General features: G+C 40.5%; 2 protein-coding genes across 2 annotated transcripts in view; one reads left to right on the forward strand and one right to left on the reverse strand.

Annotated features, from left to right (window-relative positions):
* VEPH1 (ventricular zone expressed PH domain containing 1) overlaps window positions 1-24461 on the reverse strand; it is a 219469-nt gene that overhangs the window by 132074 nt on the left and 62934 nt on the right. Inside the window, exons 5-6 of the mRNA XM_043996166.1 lie at window positions 11260-11426; window positions 3555-3764 (exon numbers count right to left, since the gene is read on the reverse strand). Of these exons, the coding sequence (XP_043852101.1) occupies window positions 3555-3764; window positions 11260-11426 (377 nt within the window). The remainder of the gene's footprint in view (window positions 1-3554; window positions 3765-11259; window positions 11427-24461) is intronic.
* Window positions 15093-24364, forward strand: PTX3 (pentraxin 3). The gene is made up of 3 exons (XM_043996167.1): window positions 15093-15348; window positions 16268-16627; window positions 23262-24364. Exons 1-3 carry the CDS (start codon window positions 15213-15215, stop codon window positions 23873-23875), a joined length of 1110 nt encoding a protein of 369 aa, XP_043852102.1. The 5' UTR covers window positions 15093-15212; the 3' UTR covers window positions 23876-24364.

Raw genomic sequence — 24461 nt, forward strand, 5'->3', positions numbered from 1 at the left:
TGATCCTGAAATCATCATAGACAGTCACGATTGCTCTGCAGAAACAAACTTTAAATTGCCTCTCATTAAACTATTAAGACTGTTTCCCAATTAAAGCTTATCATTTGCTTAGGTTACTATTCTTCAGTCTGGCAGATTTCCAAATGAATTTGTAAGCAACAATGGTAAATTCAGTCAATTTTCTGAAAGTGGAGCCAATGCACCAGTGAGAGAAGAGAAGAAAGTCACATCTGTGAGAGATTCTTTCCTTACAAAGGTTAATTTATGCCACTGATATCTGAATCCTTGACTTCCCGTTGCACTTTCTGAACTCTAACAGCAGATAGACCAGCCCAAAAGACTCTCCCAACAGAAGCATAAAACATGAGAACTATAAAACCAAAGGGGTACTCCAAAAGTCTTACTGTAGTTTTGAGCTTTAATATACTAAAAACTATGCTAAGACTTTCGGAATATAGTACATATAAATATTTTTTAAATATGAAGCACTTTAAGTGCATTTGTCATTAAATGAAGCACTTATCAGTCAGTAGAGAAGTTAATATTTTACATTATAATTAGCTATTCACTTTAATTGATTGGCTGGGTCCCTAAAATAAAATGATTCTCTATTGCAGCGGAAGAGCTGGTAAAATTCTCCCACCATTTTCTACCATGTTTTTATAAGCAAGTATTTTCACCATATCGTTCTTTTAAAATGAAATACAGCTACTCAATTCAGAACCAGATTTATGACTATGTTTTTCTAGTTTTAAGTCAAATATGGCAAACTTTTGTTCAAATAAAAACATTTTAACATCTTTATTTAAGTATGTTAAACGTCTTCCAAGTTGTAACTTATTTCACTAAAATATTTGTAAAATAAAGAAATTTCATATGAAATATTGCAGATAATAGTAAGCATATGATGACTTGCTTTTATTTCTTATAGAATGTCCCACAAAATATCTGTAATTATTATATAATTTGAATTTTCATACTTATAGGTAGAATAATATTTTATATTTTAAAATTATACTTATACGATATACATTTTGATTCGGAGCTTTGGGGAGCAAAATTTATCATTTTAGTTTTTGTAATCACTTAATGAATGGAACTTTAAGAGTGGCATATTATATTACTCTTGGGGTTTATAACACATTGTATTTATTATTGTGGAAAGGTGTAGTAGGAACAAAAAAGGTTGGGAACTATGCCCTAATTGATGAGATCATTGGTCTTTGAAACCATACAAGAGTCTATAAACAGCACTGCCCTCCACAGAGACTGCTGAGTAGTAGAAGAAGGAGGCAAGACATTGATGCTAACACTGATGGCACCCTGGTAACCAAGAGCCCAAGATAGCAATGTCAAAGAATGAATTTCATAAATTTGCTTGAGTTAAGATCTAAACAGTTAGTTATCCAATAAACTCAAAGGAAGGATGGAAGGAAGGACTCCATCTTTATTGTAAATAGTGGAAAGGCTTGTTTCTTAGAACTTATTAGCAACTTGGTAAAGCTTCACAAGTTAATTACTTGATTTTTGAAGTCCAGAGAGAATGGCAATGTGATTTCACCCACCTCCACATATGTCCACCCCTTATCCTTGCCCCCTAGTCCCTTTGTTAAGTCTGAGCAGATAGGACTGGAATTAAGCCCTGTGCCTTCTATTGGGACAAAAGAAGGACCTAATACTACTTTAGGCTTTGCCTTTCTAACTAAGGCCATACTTAGAAATCGAAGTTTCTAGAAAGTTACAGAAAGAAGTAGCTTCTTATCATTCTCTGTCTTCTCCCCACCTGCCATGAAGTAGGAAACAAGTTCCAAGTTGTCACAATATAATTCAGACTTCAAGTAAAAGCTGAGGGCACCTGGGTCCTCAATCCTTCATTGATACCTGGGTGCTTAGCTAGCTGGGCACCTTTGCCAAATGACTAAATCCCTTTCTGGCAGAGATGCCTCATCTAAAAATGAGGAAGTGAGACATTACTTTTCATAATGTGTTTCCACAGCTCAGCTGTTATAGTATGCCATGGACTCTTGTGGGATTTGGTTGTCCCTGTTGAAAGGTTCCATTATGTTAGACAGGACAAATATTTAGTTTAGTATCTTTAAACACTAGTGACTGTTTATTTCATTGTGAAAGGTAACATCCTCTGGAAGGACACAATTTTCGCAACATACAAAGAAAATACTTAGATTTGTCGTCTTTTTAGATGAAAATATATGCTGTAGTCTGACTCATGTTAATGGGTAGTCTATTAGATCTGGGTCTCCACTAACTGAAGCCCCCTCTGGTTTATCCAGAACTGAGGTGAAAAGTGAGAGAAAATATTTTCTGTCACACGTATGTCTGAGTTTTCTTGAACTTGGGACAGGTGCCTCAGCATGTGGCGCAGTCACATCTGAGAGAATAAGGTTGGGTTCAGAATGTGTTCTCAAGGATGCCATTGTTGCTGGTTCAGGGACACAGTGTCAGGGATGTCTGAACCCTTGGTTTCCTGTTGCTCTTTCTGACCTACAACAGCAAACAGAGCAGCCCAAAGGATTCTCCTAAAGATCACACACAAAAATAAGAGAATGTATTCAGATCTACTTTCCTTGCTACACCACAGAAAGGTTCTCACCTTTTCCTTTTTACCTGCATGATTGAAATAGCCCTTCTGGTTAATATCTTTGACACATCTCTCCTCATTCCAATCCATCCCCCACAGAGCTGCCAAAGTGATTTTCCTAAGTGCAGGTCTGACTGGGTTACTCTCCTACTCAATAAACTTTAGTGGCTCTCTGTTTCCTTTACAATCGAATATAAAATTATTTGGCATTTTAAAGCTCTTTACAACCTAGCACCTTTCCAGTCTTATACTTCACTCCCCTCAACCAATTAATGAACAAGCATCGACTCTGTGCCAGGCACAAAGTACAAAGATTGTACTGGATAGTACAATCCACCAGGAACAGTGTCTAGAAGAGAGGAAGTACTGAGTGAACATTTTTTGATTGATTGACTATTTTCCTACAAGTCATCATGAGACAGCTCTGGTTTTATATGCTGGTAACAAGCATGCTGGCAAGGGGAGAAGGAAAAGAAAAGGGACAGGGAGGGGAGAGAGGAAGGAGAGAAAGAGAGAGAAGAGAAGAGAAGAGAAGAGAAGAGAAGAGAAGAGAAGAGAAGAGAAGAGAAGAGAAGAGAAGAGAAGAGAAGAGAAGAGAAGAGAAGAGAAGAGAAGAGAGGAGGAGAGAAGAGGAGAGGAGAAGAAAAGAGAGAGGGAGAGAGATTCTCACATCAGGGTTATTGGGAGAGTTACCTTCCTTCTCTACAGATCAATTTTCCCTCCATTCTGATTAGGGTAATTATATTCATAAAGTTCTCTTACCCAGCTCAGCTACCATTTAAACTAGTTAAACTATACCCATTACTTCTCTTTTCTATCTTCTCAGAGAACCTTGCCTAGAATGAAACCCAACATCAGCCATAACTCTTCAAAGACCTATTTTTTTTAGACCAGAGTGGTTTAAAAATGGTTTAATCATTAGTAGAATGTATGGGTTAAATACGCAAGTACTTACTTCATTCACATGCCCAACAGCTCCATAGATTCTTGCCATTTTTCCAATCAGGCTGGGAAAGCTCGTGCCAATCTCCTTCAGTGTCGGAAGAAAATGGCTCAAGGCTGCTGGTTCATAACTGGATATTTCTATGAGTATATTTAGGATAATGTCACTGTGAGTAGGATTCTTTAATTGTCCAATCAAGAGAGGGATACATTCCTGAAGCACCTAGAAATTAAGTGGGAGAGGAAAAGGAACCATTGGAATGACTTAGATTTATATGACTCTTAGATGTTTTCAAATAACTTTCCTCATGACAACTTAGGCAGGACAAGCATTATTGTCTCCCAGTTTATAGAGGGAGAATCAAAGGCTTGTCCAAGGTCCCTCAGTGAGTTAGAGCCAGGATTCAGGGCCCAGTATTCAAACCTGACTCCACATCTGCCAATGTTTTGATACAATACAACTGGAGAAATAAATCATGTAATAAGTGGGCCCATACTAAGGCTCTCTTCTGAAGCCAACCCTCCTGGAGGCAAGTTATTTTTTTTATTTTTCTGAACTTGATCTAATTTTTTTTTTTTACAAAATTAATCTCCCTGCAAGTCCTACTGCTGATGACAAGGGCTAAGAAGTACACTTGGTAGATAGGGATGAGGAAAATACACTTTGCCATGTCTGGAACCCATTCAAACCTCACAAGTTTGGAATTTCAAATCAAATTAAAATTGTTGGTGGCTCCAATTTACTTGCTTTTGAAAAGACTGGATCCTACTCATAGAGAAAGAAGGAAGAATGTTTACCAAAGCCTCTGCTACCACTAATCCTTTGTAAATAACATTCTGATGAGTTAGAGGCTCCTCTGGAATATTGTCATTCCTTTAAACCATAATGGGGAGGGTATTAAGATTGAAAGGAAAATATGAGATATTAAAAAGTACTGGAATCTTGAGTACTCTAAACAAAGCCCTCACATTGGGAAAACGTGACTTGGAAATGATGGACATTCAAAAGGCCAGAGAGCCTTCCAATTGTCCAGATATTCTGATAGTTACTTATAAGGATACTCAAACCAGATATATGGGGGCAGAAAGGACTTCAGTAGTAATCTAATCCAACTCTGCCCACCATTTTCCAGATGAAGAAACTAAGGAAAATCATACAATTCATAGGATAGAAAATACTCAACCAAATTTGACTCATTTTGTCTCTGTCAAGCTACTTAGTTACCAAAGTCATAACCCTTTGTGGGGGTACCTCCTGATGCAGATCATAGCAATGGATGGACAAATCATCCATCATTCTTGAGACAAGCTAGGGATGCAGGAGAATATAATGGTAATATTGCTCTGTTGGAGTTAGAAGACCTGTGTTGAAAGCCCCAAAGTTCTGGTAGATATAGATACAGTGTAGGTGTAGGCTGCATTCTTCCTTCTTTCTCTATGAGTAGGATCCAGTCTTTTCAACATACATAAGTATGTTGTATATTTGTAATGTGTATTATGTTGCATATGCAATATATATATATAATGTGTATGTGTATGCAATTTGTTTATATATGTAATGTGTATATGTATATATAATATATACACATGTGCGCACACACACATAAATACACACACACACACATATATATTGTTGTTGTTCTTCTTCTTCAGTCTTTTCAGTTATGTCCATTTGCCATTTCCTTCTTTTTTTTTTTTTTTTTTTGGTGAGGCAATTGGGGTTAAGTGACTTGCCCAGGGTCACACAGCTAGTAAATGTTAAGTGTCTGAAGCCGAATTTGAGCTCAGGTCCTCCTGAATCCAGGGCCCGTGCTCTATCCACTGTGCCACCTAGCTGCCCCCTGCCATTTCCTTCTCCATCTCATTTTACAGATGAGGAAACTGAGGCCAACAAGTTAAGTGACTGGCTCAGGGTCACATAGTTAGTAAGTGTCTGAGGCTGGATTTGAACACAGGGAGATGTCTTCCTCTAGGCCCAGTACTTTATGCACTGCACAATCTACCTGTCCATCTATATGTTGTATTGCTATATAAACATAACCTTACTCCTACATACTTACTACCAATATGACCCTTAGCAAGTCACTTCATTTTGGGGGGTAACTTCCTTCATCTATAAAATGATGAGGTTGGGCCAGATGATATTCAGCTCTCATTCTAGATTCCTGACTTTACTCTCCAGAAAGACTTCTCTTAATAGAGTCGCAAGGGATATTAGAGGGCATCTGGTCCAACATCTTCCCACACACACTCTATGTGTTTTGTTTTGTTTTGTTTTGGGGTTTTTTTTTGGTGGGGCAATGGGGGTTAAGTGACTTGTCCAGGGTGACACAGCTAGTTAGTGTCAAGAGTCTGAGGCCGGATTTGAACTCTGGTCCTCCTGAATCCAGGGCTGGTGCTTTATCCACTGCACCACCTAGTTTCTCCCTTTCTTTGTGTTTTGTTTTATTGTTTTGCTTTGTTTTCCCCACCCAAATTTAAAGAGAAGAAAATGAGGCCCAGAAGTTTGAAATATTCAGGTTTACAGGAGTTAGCAGCTGGGATTAGAAGCAAAGTCTCCTGCTTTCTAGGGCTCTATTCACTAAAATGCTTTGTGACCTGAGGCTGTTTACATAGGTCCAAATAAAACCCTTTTCGACTCTGAATTTAGGATATTTTGGGGCTGTCTGAACCTCTGCTATCATTTCATCAGTATAGGAAGTTCCTAGTGCAGAAAGTCCTTTCTCCCAATGTAGATGAACAATTTCTCAATATGACAGAGTAGCTTTTGCCAGGGATCTTAGCAGTTGATTGATTTGCTCCAAGTCACACATCAGTCAAACCAAGTCTTCAAACTAGGGCTCATTCATTCCAAGTCTGGCTCTCTAGCTACTATACCACATTGTTTCTCACTATATTTCAGGGCTTATATTAGTGCATCCTAAGTGAAGGCAAATAGCAAGGGCAATGCAAATGATTTCATTACATAGTGTTTTACTATTTACCCTTTACAGTGGCTGACTAATTATATAACCACAGACAAGCTTAGGTACAGGAAGGTTTGTAACAGCTGAAGCCATCATATCAACAGCCTTTGCAATGTGTCCCCACATATGAGTATGCATGATTGCTAGAAGATCCTTGCAAAGTTGGGTTTGGTAAATGGAATATTTGAATGAATAAGACTATAAATATTCCCTCTTGGAGTTGGACAGTGATTACATGTCCTAGTAGGAAGCCAAGAAAGGTCCCTGGCAACATATAGTGGAAGTGTCAGCCAGCTGCTTAGGTCAAGTGAACACACTTAACCCAAGGTTGTCAAAAGAGGAAACTGCTTGCACATTTCCTGGCCATTTTATAGACCTTGTTCTTCATGCTCGATTCATGTAAATACCAACCTCCCTCTGTCATGGGCTTCTACCTCTTTGAGGGCCCCTCTTCCTTGTTTAAATTAGTGCAAAGATCCCAAGGAAACACATGAGTTTTGTCACAGTTGCACATATCAATTAATCTAATGCAATCAATCAGGGAAAGAGTATTTATTCTACAACTGCTATGTGTCAGGCACCATGCTAGGCGATGATGATACAAAGACAAAAACAAAATAGTCTTTGCCCTCAGGGAGCTGACATTTTATCAGGCGAGTGTAGAGAAACATATGGTGGGACAGTTAAATATGAGGTAAGGGCAAGGAGAAGAGAATTGATTAACACAAACAAAATGGAAATTACAATAAAAAACCATCTTATGGTATGTTCCTGGCTAATGAAAAGAGCACTGGCCATCAGGTCAAAAGATCTAGGTTTGAGTCCTTGGTCTACAATGTATTTAAGCCATGTGTCTTGGGCAAGTCATTTAACACCTGTGAGTATCAGCTTTCTCATCTGTATAATCATTCCTGCCCTCCCAATTTCTCATGGGTTTTGTGAAGACCAGAAATGAATGTGGTATGCCCACTGTAAAGCACTCTCAAAAATGAACTAGAGGGGCAGCTAGGTGGTGCAGTGGATAGAGCATCAGCCCTGGACTCAGGAGGACCCGAGTTCAAATCCAGCCTCAGACACTTCACACTTCCTAGTTGTGTGACCCTGGGCAAGTCACTTAACCCCAATTGCCTCACCAAAAAAAAATGAACTAGAAATACTATTGACAATAGAAAGTTCATTTTCTTCAAGTTGATCAATAATATAATAGGAATGCCCTTGCTTTGTACTTCAGTTTGTATTTCCCTCTTTTAGAGAAGAGGAAACTGTAGGCTAGAAGGCAGCATGGTGTAATGGATAGGAAGTGGGTTCAAATCATGACTCAGATCCTTATTAGTTGTGTGGGTAAGTCACTCATCTTAATTATATCCAGTTTCCTCATCTTTAAAATGAAGAGCCTGGACTTGATGGTCTTTAAGGTTCCTGCTAACTCAAACTCTATGATCCTATGAAATGGATGGCAGGCCCATGGTGGAGCAGCTAGGAAGCAGTACAGCCAAGATGAGAGCCCTGGCTTCTGAAGTCCTTGGTCTACAATGAGTCAATGTTTCTTTCTACTCTCTACTATTGCCTCCTGATTAGGTATAGATCACAGACTCTGATTCTGAAGGAATCTTATCCATTATCTCTCTTTTCTTTTTTTGCAGGGCAATGAGGGTTAAGTGACTTGCCCAGGGTCACTCCATTATCTCTTCTAGACCATCCCCCTCTTTTTTATAGAAGACAAACCAAAGTCCAAAGAATTTAAGTGACTGGTGTGATGTTTAAAATCTAAATTGTGGTCGCCTTAAATTAGAAGCTTCAGCACCAATCTTTGGGCATTAAACATTTATTAAAGAATACAGGTATTCACATGGAGTTCAGAAAGTTAAGAAAAAGCCTATCTACCAAAGACTGGTGCTGAAGCTTCTAATTTAAGGTGACCACAATTTAGATTTTAAACATCACAGTTTGGTGACCATGAAGGGACACTGGCTCAAGGTCATACAAAGGATAGATGACTGAACCAAGATCTGATTCAAGAAATTGTGATTCTCCAGCCAATACTTTCCACAGCACCATAGTGGTATTTCTTGTTGTAATGATGGAGGATGGCCAGGAAATTAGTTTTCACATTATAAACAGAATACTTTCTATACATATCTACCTACCAGAGGAAAATAGTATTCTTTTCTTCCATATATTGTTGAGTCTCTTTTGATGCCATAGAGTTAAGAATATGAACCCTGGGGAAGGAGTAATTATACTGTATTCATACATGAGTTATTTGATTCTGGAAACTCAACTGATCACAGTAAGGTGATATTGAGACTAAGAATATAGCTTTGATTCCAGTGTAGGTCAACTGGTAAATGACTTTACATCATATATCACTTCAGTCTCCAAAGAGCTGAAAATGAAGGTGATGGGAGATGTGAGTAGGTTGTGATGCATTACAAACAAAAAATTACAAAGAGTAACTAAGTGTGGAAATAGAATAGAAAGTAAGGAATAACCAATGAATAACCCATGTGTCCCACTGGTACCCTCATAATGTCAAGATAAAGCAATAAAGGAACCACCATATTGAGAGGAACCTGTGAGTTGAAGTCATGGGAGGAAAAAGACAAGTATAGTACTAGATCAGTGGGTATGAATAGGTTGCAATTAGTATCATTGAAGGAAATATGGTGTAGATCCATTTGAATATTTAGTCCAGGTCAGTTACTTTGAAAGCTGAAAACCTACTACAAGAAGAACTGCTAACTCAAGAGAAACCCTTCAACTTTGCCTATGACTGATTAAGAGGAGATGCCAGGCAAGAGAGCATGAAAGCCTAATGAGGAAAAAACCCCAAGTGTTTGATCTGCTCATTGAGGGGAGAGGGAGAGATCAGAAATAGGAACTTAATATATAATGTTCATGGGGATAACTGGTTTTAAAATCAGAAGGGAGTAATAGCAACTCTTTAGGTGCATTCACTTTGATTCTATGCCTCAACCACAGTTTGTTTAGTTATTCCATGGTCAATGGGCATCTATTTGGTTTCCAGATCTTTGCCACTTCCAAAAAGTGTCATTTAGGCATCTGTTTCAACTTCCTCTCTTAGTAAACCCTTTAACTAGCTTTACACAAAATCAACCAAATGAACAGATATGAATTCCATTTTTATTTATTGTCCTAACCTCTCCTATAATTAACTTGCTAATCAGAGAAACAGTAAATATGTAAAAAAAGGTGAAGGCATTGAAATCACTCAGCAACTGGGGAACCAGGTCCCACACACTCAGTAACTGGCGATAGCTGGATTAGGTTCAACTCCATTATATGAATTCAGGAGAGCAATCACACATGAGGCATGATCAAGAATCACTTTAAGAATATTCACCATGAACTGGCATATGCTTATGGCAACAAATAGGGGTCCAGCAGCAGGTGGCAGATTGAATTAGCTCAGTGGGAGCCAGAGACATGCGGATGACAGTCACTGAGCCACAGATACACCCAGGAGAGCTTTGGGGGCTGGGTTTGCTCTCATTGTCATAGATAGCTTCAGTAGAGAAACAATTACATGGTAGTGAAGCATTTGTTTTTTCATGAACCATAATGGAAAGAAGTCATATATCTTGGATCAAAGCACAAAAGTGCCTGCTAACAGTCCAAGTAGACTTTCCCATGACTCAGGCCATTTATGTAGGAACTTTCTTATTGCTCCAGCTACCTATGTGGGAAACTATAGCTTCTAGGGGTTATCTCGAGTGCTGCCATTGACCTTCAGACAGAATAACCAAAAATTTGTGGGTCACTCTCTCCAATTACTCATCCCAGCCTCTTAGTATGACCTCTCCATTTACATGGCTCTAGGAAGAAGAGATGAGTGTTTTTGTTTTCCTAATTAGTATATATGCTTATCTCCTAAAAGAATGTAAGCTTCTTGAGAACAGAGACAATTTCATTTTTGTATCCCTAGCATCTTGCCCAGTGACTGGCACAGAAAAGGCCAGTAGGTACTTAGCAAATTCACAGTGACTGACTGATTCCTTTATTTTCTTTTTTTTCCTTTTCTTTTCTTTTTGCAGGGCAATGGGGGTTAAGTGACTTGCCCAGGGTCATACAGCTAGTAAGTGTCAAGTGTCTGAGGTCATATTTGAACTCAGATACTCCTGAATCCAGGGCTGGTGCTTCTTCCACTGCACCACAAAGCTGCCCCTTGATTCCTTTATTTTCAAGATAGTACATTTGTGTGAAATACCCAAATACACAGAGTGGCCTCACATACCTATAGGCATACATATAAGTGTATCTGTCCTTGAGAGATAATGTGGTGTAGTGTATAGTAACCTGGTCTTGGAGTCAGAAAATCCTGTGCTCAGCTTCCATCTCTGGCAATTTGCTAACCATGTGACTATGGGCAAGTCATTTAACCCCATTAAGACTCAGTTTCCTCATCCATAAAACAGAATAATGATATCTATGGTGCCTACCTCATAGTTTTGTTGGGGAACTCAACTGAGAGAATATTCCCAAAGTGCTTTGCTAATGCCAAAGTCCTATATAAAATTATATGTTATTTTTTAAAATTATTTTTCTTTTTAGTGAGGCAATTGGGGTTAAGTGACTTGCCCAGGGTCACACAGCTAGTAAGTGTTAAGTGTCTGAGGCCGGATTTGAACTCAGGTACTCCTGACTCCAGGGCCGGTGCTCTATCCACTGCACCACCTAGCTGCCCCATTATTTTTATTACTTATATAAATATATATAAAAATATGCCTTTACCATGGGCTGTTTCGTCCTTGCGACTATTTGCAATAGTCTGAGAAGATGGTGTTGTTCTGTTGGCTCCAGCTGACACATCAGGCTCACCAGCTCTGTCACATGACTGTTAATTGGCTGGGGTTGTTTTTCATACACAGAAGACAACACACACAACAACATGGAGTTGCCTGTTAAAAGAATAATAAAGTCAGTTCATTCACTTGGGCTCCACAACTTTCTCAGCTCATGAGAGGCATTAATCATGTCAGGACTGAACTAACAAGCATCTATGACATCAGTCACATTTTGATTGGTGTGGACCAATCTCCCATTCCTCTACTGAGTCAAATAATGACAGCAACCCTGATTCCCAAAGATCACTGGCACTATTCTATGAATCAGAGCTTATTCTATGAATGGGGCATCTGATTATGAGAAACATTATTAGCTAATGATGGTTTATATCAAGTGAAGCAATGTGGGGAAAGAAGAAGAATTTGGCAGTAAGAGAACTGTAACCTTGAGAAGGAATCAGTGCAGACAGAGTCTTGGATAGTCTTTAATTGAAAACCAAGCTTTATCATCTATGAGAGGAAATGAAACAAAGAAAAGAAAGCTATAGAATTCATTTATGTTCTCCTTCACAGAGGAAGACACTAGACATCTGGAAATGAGGGTTTACTTTTCATAATAAAAGAGGAGCAAAGACAAATCAAACCCCTAAATTCTAGCAGCATTTTAAGGGATGCCAAGGTATGGCTTACTTGTCATTCATGATTTTCCATGGAGACAAGCATCAAGAAGACATGTTACATAAGCTTCAGGTATTCATCATGTAAAGAATACATGGGAGTTTATCACTGCAGAGACCAGCCTTTCTCTCAGGATACTCCAAGTACTTTCAAGCATCAAAGCAACTGGTTTCCATGGATGCCTTGGATGGAGATTTGCGCATTGAAGAAATACACAAAAGAATGCAAAGATCAGGAACCGCATGTAAATGTACATGAATTCATTTGTTTGGATATACACACTCATGCAGAATATTTTAAGAGCTGAGCTAGGGCAGCTAGGTGGCTCGGTGAATAGAGCATTGGCCCTGGATTCAGGAGGACCTGAGTTCAAATCTGGCCTCAGACATTTGACACTTACTAGCTGTGTGACCCTGGGCAAGTCACTTAATACCAATTGCCTCACAAAAAAGAGCTGAGCTAAGAAAACATTGGTAAAGTTCAGAAAGTTCTAAAACTCAGAATGATAAAAATTTGGTTCCAGAGGAACCAAAAAGTCCTTTATGATGCCTTTCACTGGCAGCAACATATGAGGTAAGACTGGGAAGCAAAGAGACATTCCACAAAATGGAAATCAACATCGTTACTTTTTACTCATACTACCCAGTCATAGGATATCAGAGCTCAAAGAGACCTTAGACATCACTAGGGCAAGTCCTCTCATTTTACAGAAAAGGAAACTGAGGCCCAGAGAGATTGATCAACTTGTCTAAGGTCAAACGAATGTTCAGAAGCAGGGTCAAGATTTGAACCCAGATATTACTCCAAAGCCACAGACCTTTTCTACTGCACCATACCATCTCTCAGTGGCAGAGAGCCAATACAGGTCTCTGGACCTGGCATCATTAAACCTCATTGCTTTGGGTGTACATTAGACACAGAAGATTGGGAGAACTCAATAATAATTCTGAAGTCACTTGGGAAACATTGGAACATCATTACTATTGTCTTTAAAATAAGAATTTCAGGGGCAGCTAGGTGGCACAGTGGATAAAGTACCTGCTCTGGATTCAGGAGGACCTGAGTTCAAATTTGGCCTCAGTCACTTGACACTTACTAGCTGTGTGACCCTGGGCAAGTCATTTAATGCTCATTGCCCCACAAAAAAATAATAAAATAAAATAAAATAAGAATTTCACTTCACCAGGTCACTAACAATGAAAATTAAGCACTACTATGTTTTCCCCCAATACATATATTTTATTCCCCCCAATTAAACATTAAAACAAAATTTTAACATTACAAAAAAGTTTTGAATTCAAAATTCTATCCCTCCCTTCCCTTTCTCCCTCTCCTATCCTTTCCCTGAGATGGTGAACAATCAGATATAGGTTATATATGTGCAATCATATAAAACATTTCTGAGTTAGTCATTTTGTATAAGAAGACTTGAATAAAAGAAAAAAAGAAAATGAAAAATGGTATGCTTCAATCTATATTCAAACAATATCAGTTTTGTCTTTGGGATTGTTTATATCATTGTATTGCTAAGAATACCTAAGTCATTCAGAGTTCTTCATTGTACAATATTGCTATTACTATGTACAGTGTTTTCCTGGTTCTGCTCACTTCACTATACATCAGTTCATACAAGTCTTTCCAGGTTTTTCTGAAATTATCCTGCTTGTCATTTCTTATGGCACAAAAATATTCCATTACAATCATATATCACAGCTTGTTTAGCCACTCCTCAAATGATGGGCATCCCTTGAATCTCCAAACTGTCAAGAGATCTCAAATAGGTAAACACCCACCCTGGTTTGAATTCCATGATCTCTTCAAGAGATAAAGATCAATAACATTAAAAGTTACTATAAAGGGCCACTCTAGGCCAGATAGACACACACTACTCAGCTGCTCAAAATGCCAATTTTAAGGGAGCTAAAATTTAAAGCATAAATCTGATGTGTATTTCTTTTTTTTTCTTTTTCTTCTTCTTTTTTTTTTTGCATGGTAATGAGGGTTAAGTGACTTGCCCAGGGTCACACAGCAAGTAAGTACCAAGTGTTTGAGGTCAAATTTTAGCTCAGGTTCTCCTGAATCCAGAGCTGGTGCTCTATCCACTGTGCCACCTAGCTGCTCCCTGGTATGTATTTCTAATAAGACTTTTAATGTTAGAAATTTAATGTGTATATGGAGGGGGGAAAGACACATTCACTTTTCAATTGAATTGAAGATAGACCAAAAAAAGGAAAGAAAGAAAAGAAACAATTAGAGTGTTGGCACAGAAATCACAAATAATCACAACCTAAATTCTCTCTTGAAATATGATCCCGATTTCCAAGCTGAGGAGAGTAAGCTGGTTTTCTTAGAGCTATATATTCATAGAGATCTACTACTAGGAGAAGAAAACAAATATCTCTAAGCTCTGCACATTGCTCTCTTCCAGGTCCTCCATCCCCACTCCCTGGTTTATGAAGCTCTTAAGGGTTTGTTTAGAACTTTACAAACATGCTGTTACAAGGGTAGTGGGAAGATTAAACTCTAGCTGGAATGAAGAAGATAGGTTCCAAATAGATCAGGATTTGTAGCCACTGGATTTCTTCCTTGTTTTTACTGGAATTCACTTATAACTCTGGGCACCTGAGGCATGTAAAATCAGGGTACAGGGAATGAAGAACAAAACAAAAAAGTTTGGGGGACTAAAAGGGCTGAGGAAAAAATGCTTCCACAACACCCCCCCTCCCCTTCCCCAGGGTATTAACTCTCTTTCCTGCCTTTCCTTCCAGCTCTGGTGTATTTTTCTTTCTACCCCACAAGCAGCTTTCTTCCACCAGGGTTACTAATTCACATTACAACATGTAATTCTCCAGGGGCAAGTCTCACAAGAATGGTCTTACCCCTACTCTCAGTGCCCCCCTTCTTTCCTTTCCCTCAATTAACCTGACCACAGAACAAACCTTGGGGGTTTTCTGTTGCTTAACTTCCCCGCCTCCGCTAGCCCATCAGCCCCCTCCTCCTCCTCCTCCTCTTCCTCCAATAACCAGAGGCATTCCTATTCCAGCCCCCAACCCCCTGATGCCACCAGCATTCCTCATTCATTCACTCTCAGGCAGCCTCGGACCTTTATTAAGAGGTTTCCCAGCCGCCTGCTCTCATTATCTCTTCTACTCAGAGCCAGCTCTCTCCCAGTCGACTTTCGCAGAAATCTGACGAAGTACATTAGCTGTCTCTCCTGGAGAAATGCAGCATCTCCGAGTCATTCTGCTTTGTGCTCTCTGTTCTGTCTTATGGGCCGAGGACAGCGACGACTATAATAATCTCATGTACGTGAATTTGGATAACGAAATAGAGAATGGAATGCATCCCACTGACGAAAGTAAGTGCCTGTTAACTGTTTCTCTCCTACCCTCAACTGTTCTAAGCCCGCTCTTTGTGCGTTTGAGGGGGTCGGTTATTGGAGCCAGGATAAGTTATTTCAAGGAGTTTCATTTGAAAAGAGAGAGCTCTTTAGGGCAGAAGAAGCTACAAGGAAGGGAGGGGAAAGTCGAAGTGGTCTGAGAGGCAACCGGGCCCACACAGTGAGTAGAGAGGTGGGCTATGCATCAGGTAGACTGTTCACATTGCTCTGGCTGACACTTAACTGTGAGACTGTGGGGAAATCATTTAACTTTCCTGGGTCTTAGCTCCATGTATAAAATGAGAAGATGGTACTAGGTGGCCCCTAAGGAACCTTCCGGTTCTAAATCTATAGTCCTGTGGCCCTAAGACCAAGGCTCAAATTCTGCCTTCTGACATGTGCTAGCTGTCTTACCCTGGATAAGTTACCCAGGTAACTGTCCAAGATTGTAAGATACAGAAAAGTTGTGGGACCTCATTTGTGGAGGGAGTTTTCCCCTTGGAGGCTCCCTTTCCTCATACTGTGTAAATAACAGATCTGTCTTACACCACCTTCCTCCACCAAGAAAAAAGTGGTTTACTACAGAAATAAGTAAGCAGAAGGAGATTAAAAGGTCGTTTCTTGACCAGCAGGGCGATCTTATGGGGGCCTGTATGCACTCTCCGGGTTTCTATGCATTACTTTTCTGAAAGTCTCTGGATGTGGAAGGTGGGACTTTCAGAGACGCTCTGCTAAGACTTTACCCGGACCTCCCAGGAGCTCGAGGGCAGCGGGCTTTGGGCCAGAGCAGGTACCGGAGGAGAGGGAGGAGAGGTGGAGTGGGTCTCTGCCCGACTCCCGGTTGACCCTGTGGGCGCTCAGGTGGGTCCCTGACAACAGCATCTTGTACTTCATTCAGGTTCTTCGTGCCGCTGTAGCCAGGAGCGCACCGTATGGGACCGGCTCTTTATCATGCTGGAGAACTCTCAGATGCGCGAGAGCAGACTGCTGCAGGCGGCCGAGGATGTGCTCATCTCCGAGCTTCGGGATCTGCGATCGGATGTGGCCCGCATGTGCACCTCGGCCCCAGAGCCTGGCAGGCTGGCCAGGACGCTGGACGAGCTGCTGCTCGCCAGCCGTGGCCTGACGCACCGGCTGGCCAGGCTGGAGAGCTCCTGGCAGAGGGCGCCTGACACCACAGGAAATCTGCTGCTGCTGCCGGTCTTGGAAGAGCTGCAAGCCCTGCGGAAGTGGGCTGGACAGCGCTCGCTGCCTGCAGGTAAGAGAGAGGCTTCTGCCCCGCCCCGCCTCCCCTAATCCGGCTGCCTGCCACCCAATCAGCTGATTGCTGGAGCCTCTAGCTTTCCTTCGGGGGTAGTAGGGTCAGTCCCACAGCCAGACTTGGATTCAGAGCCTTTGATGCTCGCATTGTCCCTGCACCCAGCCTTTGATTTTTCTTGAAGAAAGTCCTCTTGGGTGACTTTGAGAGAATCACCGAGCATAGATTTAAGGCTGGGAGGGACCTCAGGGGGCACCTACTCCATCCAGCCCCTTGATCTTACTCATGGATGAGGGCACTCAGGTCCTGGGAACACAATAGCACCATCCATCCTCCCAGGGGCTGTGAGGGTCAAATAAGATGATGAATTCAAGTGTAATATCAAGGAGCTATTCTCCATTATAAGATCATAAATGAAGATAGATTCAACTCCCCGGGAGTTTAAGGATCGACTCCCACCTTTTAGGAGTGTGGGATTTACAGATCAGCATCTGCACCTAGAAAAGTTACATAACTTGCCCAAGGGGACACAGATATTAAAAGGGAGGTATGAGATTTGAAGCCAGGTCTTCTTACTCCAAATCCAGCTTTGTGTCAAACTGCCTGTCTAAGGAGTTTGTTCTCCAGAATTGCAACACACACACACACACACACACACACACACACACACACACACACACACACACATAGTTGTGTCTCGTTCTCTGTGACTGCATCTGAGGTTTTCTTGGCAAAGGTATTGGAATGGTTTATGATTTCCTTCTCCAGCTCATTTTACAGATGAGGAAACTGAAGTAAACAAGGTTAAGTGACTTGCTCAGGATCACACAGTTAGTAAGTCTCTGAAGTCAAATTTGAACACAGGGCCCAGTGCCCTATCCACTCCACCTAGTTTACTCTTATTACAAATTTAATCTCTAGTCTCCAGAGTGAGGTATGTTGAGGACATTTTTCCAGCTTGGCTGCTTATCTTTAAGGACAATTCTGACTGATAATATCAATCAGCACTGACCAAATCTTGTGCTTTAAGAGACCAGAGGAACCCTCCCCCATTGCCTCTCTAATGTTGTAGTAAAATGAGCTGGATGGAGTGGGGAGCCCTGGGAGGGTCAGGGAGACATACCTTGTTAAGAGGGGATTTGGTACAATTACCAGGAACAAACTGCTGCTTGAAAAAAATCTTAAAAACAGTTACATTTATGGTTCAGTCTTTTTTTAGGCCTTTGTTTTCTGAAAGGATTAGGGAGTCTAAATAAGAGACTATCAAATTGGACAAAATCTGTCATAGAGTTATTTAGGGCTCCAGAAACTTGGGCGTAGTCACAATCTTTCAGAGGTCACCAAGTCCTTCACTTTACAGCCGGGATAGCTGAAACCAGAAGCTTGGGTCTCTCCTCCTCCTCCCCCACCCCACCAAAGCCAATTTTTAAAAGAAAACAAGTGGGAATCACTTTGGCTTGGTCAGCAGGAGCATGCTTTGTGTGGTTACCATTCGTTAAACCCCCATGATCTAGTGAACAAGATAAAACCAGGAGTATGCTGGTAAATGTTTAACAACCAGATATGGGGTGGGGTGGGGGGAATGTACACACATCATACACTTTTCTGTTGAATCACCATTATTGACATTTTCTCCCTCACCTTCTTAAGTCTAGACAATCAACAACATTCTAAATCAAGTCCTGATCCGTAGCTATCTGCTAATCCCTGAGATGTAAATGCTCACACTGAAAATTTAGCAATGAGCTCTTACAGATCAGTTTGCTATAGCTCCAGGTGTAACTTCTCCAGTTCTTTCCTTGCTGCTTTCGGTACCATATATACAAAAGTGTCCCATATTCCAAAAGACCAAACAGAATATCACAAATAGGGAAAAGGTATGCAGTTGGAGGATCTATGCTCAAATCCTGGACCTTCAAGAAGCATTTAGTAAGCACCTACTATGTGTCAGGCCCTGCACTAATAACAGGAGATACAAAGAAATGACATGATCCTTACCCTCAAGGAGTTTACATACTGTTTACTCTTTTTTTTTTGTTTGGTTTTTTTTCAGGGCAATGAGGGTTAAGTGACTTGCCCAGGGTCACACAGCTAGTTAAGTGTCAAGTGTCTGAGGCTGGATTTGAACTCAGGTCCTCCTGAATCCAGGGCCAGTGCTTTATCCACTGTGCCACCTAGCTGCCCCCCAAACTGTTTACTCTTGTTTTTCACCTTGGACAAGTCATTTAACCTCCGTCAACTTCAGTTGTTGACTCAGTGAGTATACTTGTAAAATAAAGGAGTTGGATTAGCTTTAAATCTTTGATCCTCTTTTTTCCTGTTTTAACAGGAAATCAGGAGAAGTCCCCCATCTGCCTGGTTCTAGGGGAGTTGCCCCAGTCTAGTATATTTTTCTGGCAACCCCTTTTACTTAATGAAATCCCTCCCTGTCAGATGTACAGTCGGACCATTGAAGGGAGAAAATGCAAGTCACATTTGACATTTTATTTTAAAAATAAAATTGTCCCGTGGAAACATGACTCTCCATTATACTTTGAAGACTTATTCCAGTGCTTCTTCAATCCCAAAGATAACCTATAGTGACAAAGTATTGGCTTGAGTCACATAATGAGAAATGTTCAATAGTATCACAGGGGAAAGAAACAGAAAATTAATGATACTAAGCACCATTATTAATTACCATCGGACTTAGTAGGCTTAATAAGATTAAAACTCAAATACTTTAGAGTTTGTGAAGTGCTTTCCATATATTTATTATCCCATTTGAGCTTCCCCCAAACCCTGTGAGTAGGTGTTATTATCCCCATTTTACAGATAAGGAAACTGAGGCTCACAGAAGTTTAGTGATTTGCCTGTGGCCACACAGCTAGTGTTAAGAGGTGGTATTTGAACCTAGACCTTCTGAATGCCATGGTCAGGAGACCCTTTACATCATGCTCCTTCCATTATGCAGAATGAAATTAAATGCAGGTGGATATGAAGCCAGATGGTCATTTTTGCTACTTTAACGGAATAATATTTCCGAATAGCACATTATAGGCTGAAAGATGTCTTAAGGGTGTTAGATATTACTAGAATATCTGGATAACTACCCACTTTTTTCTTTTGATTTTCACTTTCATACATGTAGAGAGAAGAGGGCAGTAGGCTGACCATAAAGAGATCTGGTTTCCAATGAAGGCACTGGCCCTAACTAGCTGTGTGGCTTTGAAGAAAAAGCTCTTAATCTCTGTAGGTCTCAGTTACTTCATCTGTAAAATGAGGAGATATAACAAAATGATGTCCAGTCTCTTCCTTCTCTAAGTTCTGTGATCCATGTATACTGGAAATCATTGCTTAAACACATGTATTTTTGATCTTTAAAGTAAATACTGGTAGTTAGAAAAACCAAGCCAAATTTGATAACAGTTTCAAAAGTGCCTCTGCGTCATGCTTAGTATTTCTTTAGGAATATTATCCTCACTATTCACAATAACATTTTTAGCAAGTGGTTTTAATTTCTTACATCTTGGTCTACTGCCAGCCCAGCTCTTAGTGGACTTCCTAATCATACTGTTATTAGTCTTCTGAAGAGCTTGTTTTCATTTGCTCTGGTTTTGGATAAAAGAACTAGAAAAATCTATTAATTGAGTAACCATTTAATAAGAATGCGCCTACATTTTAAAAGATGATTTGCTAGAATGGGTGGAAGTTTTACAGTGGCATTGATGAAGGCTTATGTAAGGGAATGAGGGAACACCCTCCCTAATAATTAGTCATCACAAAGTGCACTGAGTTTCCTCAGGAGATAATAGGCTCCTCTTGCAAGTAAGTGAAGGCTGGCAGATGTGTTGTAGAGACTTTTCTTGTTCTAGCATGGCTTGAATGAACTAGATGGCTTCTGAAATCCCTCCCAACATCAGCAGCAACAAGCATAGTTAGCATTTCTCCAGTACTTAAAATTTGCCAAACATTTTACATAGATAATCCCATTCCATCTTCATGATAGCTCTGTGAAGTAGATCATACTATTATTCTGATTTTACAATGAGGAAACTGAGGCTGGAAGAATTTAAATGATTTCCTAGGGTCACCCATTTAATAAATGTCTCAGGTAAGGGTTAAACTTAGGTACTCCTGACTCCAATTCCCACTTCATCACTTAACTCTCACTCACTGAGATTCTGTAAAGAGTGGAGACAATGTAGAAAGTGCTCATGGCTTGTTTGGGGGACCCTTTAGTTCTTTGATCTTCAGTGAACTGAAATCAGTGCAGTCTTTTGGAGGAGACACCATGATCAAGTCAATTTTAAAAACAGAATCGGTGTCTCATCAAAAATGGATTGAGAGAAAGATCAGAAAATTGGGACAGATTTAATTGAGTGTCATTATCCTGGAGTATCTGGTCTAGACTGTTTTTAATTGTGGCCTCTAGAGGTAATAGAAGGCAATGACTGACTGTCCTTGTTTAACTCCCTTTCCACCATACCTGTTCCTCTATTTGTTTAATTAAACATGGGACAGTCGAAAGAGTGCTGTTTGGTGGCAGAAAGCTGGGGTTCAAATTCTGCCTCTGAGTCTTCCTACTTCTGTGACCTCGGACAAGTCAATTCATCTCCCTCTGCTTCTGTTTATAAAATCGAAGGGGCTGATGAGCCAACCTCTCTGAGCCCTTTCAGCTCTCAACCCATCATACTGGAAGCCTCTCTGGTATCACTTTCCAGGCCATTCTGTTCTCCTGGGTTGGAGGGGGGGGTCTTTAGGAAGAGCACGTGACTTCGAATGGTCCAGGTGCTGCTAGAAAATGGCAGGCAAATTGAATACTTTAAATGCAGAAGGAGTCATTTGAATCTTAGGTTGTCAAGTCAAAAGTGTTTGTTAGGGGGCAGCTAGGTGGCGCAGTGGAACAATTAATGGTCCTGGATTCAGGAGGATCTGAGTTCAAATTCGGCCTGAGACACTTGACACTTACTAGCTGTGTGACCCTGGGCAAGTCACTTAACCCTCATTGCCCCCCCCCACACAAAAAGTGTTGGTTAAGTGTCTCTTGTGTGCCAGACAGTGTGTCAGTGCTGGAATTATAAGAAAAAGCAAGTGTATTGTTTTTGCCCTCCGAGGACTCATCCTCTAGCAGAAGAGCAAGCATTCAAAGACCTTAATCCATAAAAGCTGTAGTGGAGATGATCAGAAAAGAACTCCCAAAGAAGATGGAGCTCAAGCCAGGGAAACCAGAAGGCAGAGGTGAGGAGAAAGCACATCTCAGCCATGGAAGACATCCAGTGAGAAAATCTAGAGATGGAATTTAAATTCTGGGACATGGAATCTAGAGATGAAGTGTGATCAAGACACAGCAAGAAGGATAGTGTTGTTGGATCAGAGAATAGATGGAGGGGAATAAAGCAGAAGTCTGGAGAGGTAAGAAGGGGCCAGGCTGAGAAGGGCATTAAATGCCAAACGGAGCATTTGATATTTGATCCTGGTGGTCACAGGGAGCCACTGAAGTTTGAATTGGGGGACTGAAGAAAAATTTGGCAGGTGAGCGGTGAATAGATTGAAGTGGAGACATAATGAACAAGGGGCCCAATTAGAAAGCAAATATAATTGTCAGAGAGGTAAAGAAGGCTTGCATCAGGGTGGTGCCCACATCACTGAGCATTCCTTGTACTTCATAGATACACAATCATCTGAGGAGAAGACAACACTAACAATTAGGAGGGAGGAAAAGGCTTCTTTCTTTCTGACATAGGTTACATATGTACAATCACATTAAATGTATTTCTGCATTAGTCATATTGTGAAAGAAGAATCAGAACAAGAGGGAAAAACCTCAAAATAGAGAAAAAAGAGTAGAAATAGTATGGTTCAATCTGCATCTAGATTCTACAGTTTTTTGTTTCTTTTTTCCTGTATGTGGAGAGCATTTTCCATCATGAGTCCTTTGTAATTATCTTGGATCATTGCACTGCTGAGAAGAGCTAAGTCTATCACAGTTGATCAGATAATGCTTCTGTTACCATGTACAATGTTCTCCTGGTTCTGCTCACTTCACTCAGCACTAATCCACTTAAGTCTTTCTAGGTTTTTCTGAAATCTGCCTGATCACCATTTCTTATAGCACAATAGTATTCCATTACATTCATATACCACAACTTGTTTAGCCATTCCTCTATTGATGGGCATCCCCTTGATTTCCAATTCTTTGCCAGGGCAAAGGTTTCTTATAAGAAGTGACATGTGATCCGAGCCTCGGAGGAATCTAAAGGTCCCAAGGGTGAGGTCGAAGGGCATTCCAGGCAAGAGGAATAACCTACATAAAATTATAGAGATAGTAGATGGGATGCCAGGTTTGGAACAGCAAGCGCACCAGTTTGCCTGAAAACTAGGATGTGCAAAAGGAAATAATGTGAAATAAAGCTAGAAAGGTTCATTAGAGATGGATTATGAATGACTTTAAATGTCAAATAAAGGGGTTTTATCCTACAGGATAAAACCAAAGGCCCCTGAGCAGAGAAGAGTCATCACCTTAACCTTCACATCACTTTTTCCCATGTGATCATTAAGAAGTCTTTGTTTTCCCTCTCCACATCCAGGGTACATTCTGAATGAATTTCAATTGATGCTCATGTGCCTGTCTTTTTACCTACTTCAATTACAGGTTGTGAAACAGCGCTTTTATTCCCAATGCGTTCAAAGAAGATTTTTGGCAGTGTTCACCCAGTGACTGAAATGAAGCTTCGGTCCTTCAGTGCCTGCATCTGGGTCAGAGCAACTGATGTGTTAAATAAGACTGTTTTGTTCTCTTATGGCACAAAGAGGAATCCATATGAAATCCAGCTCTACCTCAACTCTTGGTCTACTGTGCTCGTGGTGGGTGGGGACCAGAACAAGCTAGTTGCCAATTCTGTGGTTCCCCTTGGAACATGGACCTATCTGTGTGGCACGTGGAACTCAGAGGAAGGGGTCACATCCCTGTGGGTCAATGGAGAATTGGCAGCCACTGGCTCTGGGATGGCTACAGGTCACATCATCCCAGAAGGTGGGATTCTACAAATAGGCCAAGAAAAGAATGGTTGCTGTGTGGGTGGGGGCTTTGACGAAACATTGGCTTTCTCTGGAAGACTCACTGGCTTTAACCTCTGGGACCGAGTTCTCAGTAGTGATGAGATAAGACAAACAAGAGGAGATGACTCCTGTCTTATCAGGGGCAATGTTGTGGGGTGGGGAGTTACAGAGATTCAGCCACATGGAGGAGCTCAGTATATCTCCTAAGTTTTGAAACATCCCTGTTGGAAGCCAAAGAAGGAAACTCACATTTAACCTCAGCGCATGATGGAAATCCGAGACCAATGAAGGGGAGGGCTGAGGTTGAGGGGTTCTGACACTCACCCTTGAGTGAGCTATTATCTTGGCAAAATATGGAATAAGAAGATGGAGAAACATGTGTGCGTGCATAAGTGTGTGTATGTGTGTGTGTTTAGTTGGTGCTTTCAAATTGAATACTGTAAACTGGACTTTTGTTCAACAGAAAAACAATACAAAACAAATTATGTTCTCTGTTTTCCTATGGGTGGCTTTATTTTGGCCAGATATGAATTTTTTATTGAAGGAGTCATAAAAATAACATGTGCTGTTTATTATTCATCATTATTGGTATGTACACTTATAAAAAATATGATGATGAAGCATTATTTATACTATGATGTGACTTAACAAAAACAAATGTAGTTTACTTGTCATAATCCGGGGTTGTATTTTGAGGAGATGGCTGTATAAGTTATATTGTAAATTGATTTTGTAATAATTTTATTAAAACTATTTTTGTAAATTTCTACTGTAATTTTTTTAAAAAGTATTT

Source organism: Dromiciops gliroides, chromosome 3 (genome assembly GCF_019393635.1).
Source record: "Dromiciops gliroides isolate mDroGli1 chromosome 3, mDroGli1.pri, whole genome shotgun sequence".
NCBI classification, from domain to species: Eukaryota; Metazoa; Chordata; class Mammalia; order Microbiotheria; family Microbiotheriidae; genus Dromiciops; species Dromiciops gliroides.

Excerpts from the sequence above, each read along its gene's own strand:
- PTX3 (XM_043996167.1), top strand. The coding sequence starts at position 15,213 with ATGCAGCATCTCCGAGTCATTCTGCTTTGTGCTCTCTGTTCTGTCTTA. Across the intron at positions 15,349-16,267 it reads AATGCATCCCACTGACGAAA|GTTCTTCGTGCCGCTGTAGC; the intron begins GTAAGTGCCTGT and ends TACTTCATTCAG. Across the intron at positions 16,628-23,261 it reads ACAGCGCTCGCTGCCTGCAG|GTTGTGAAACAGCGCTTTTA; the intron begins GTAAGAGAGAGG and ends CTTCAATTACAG.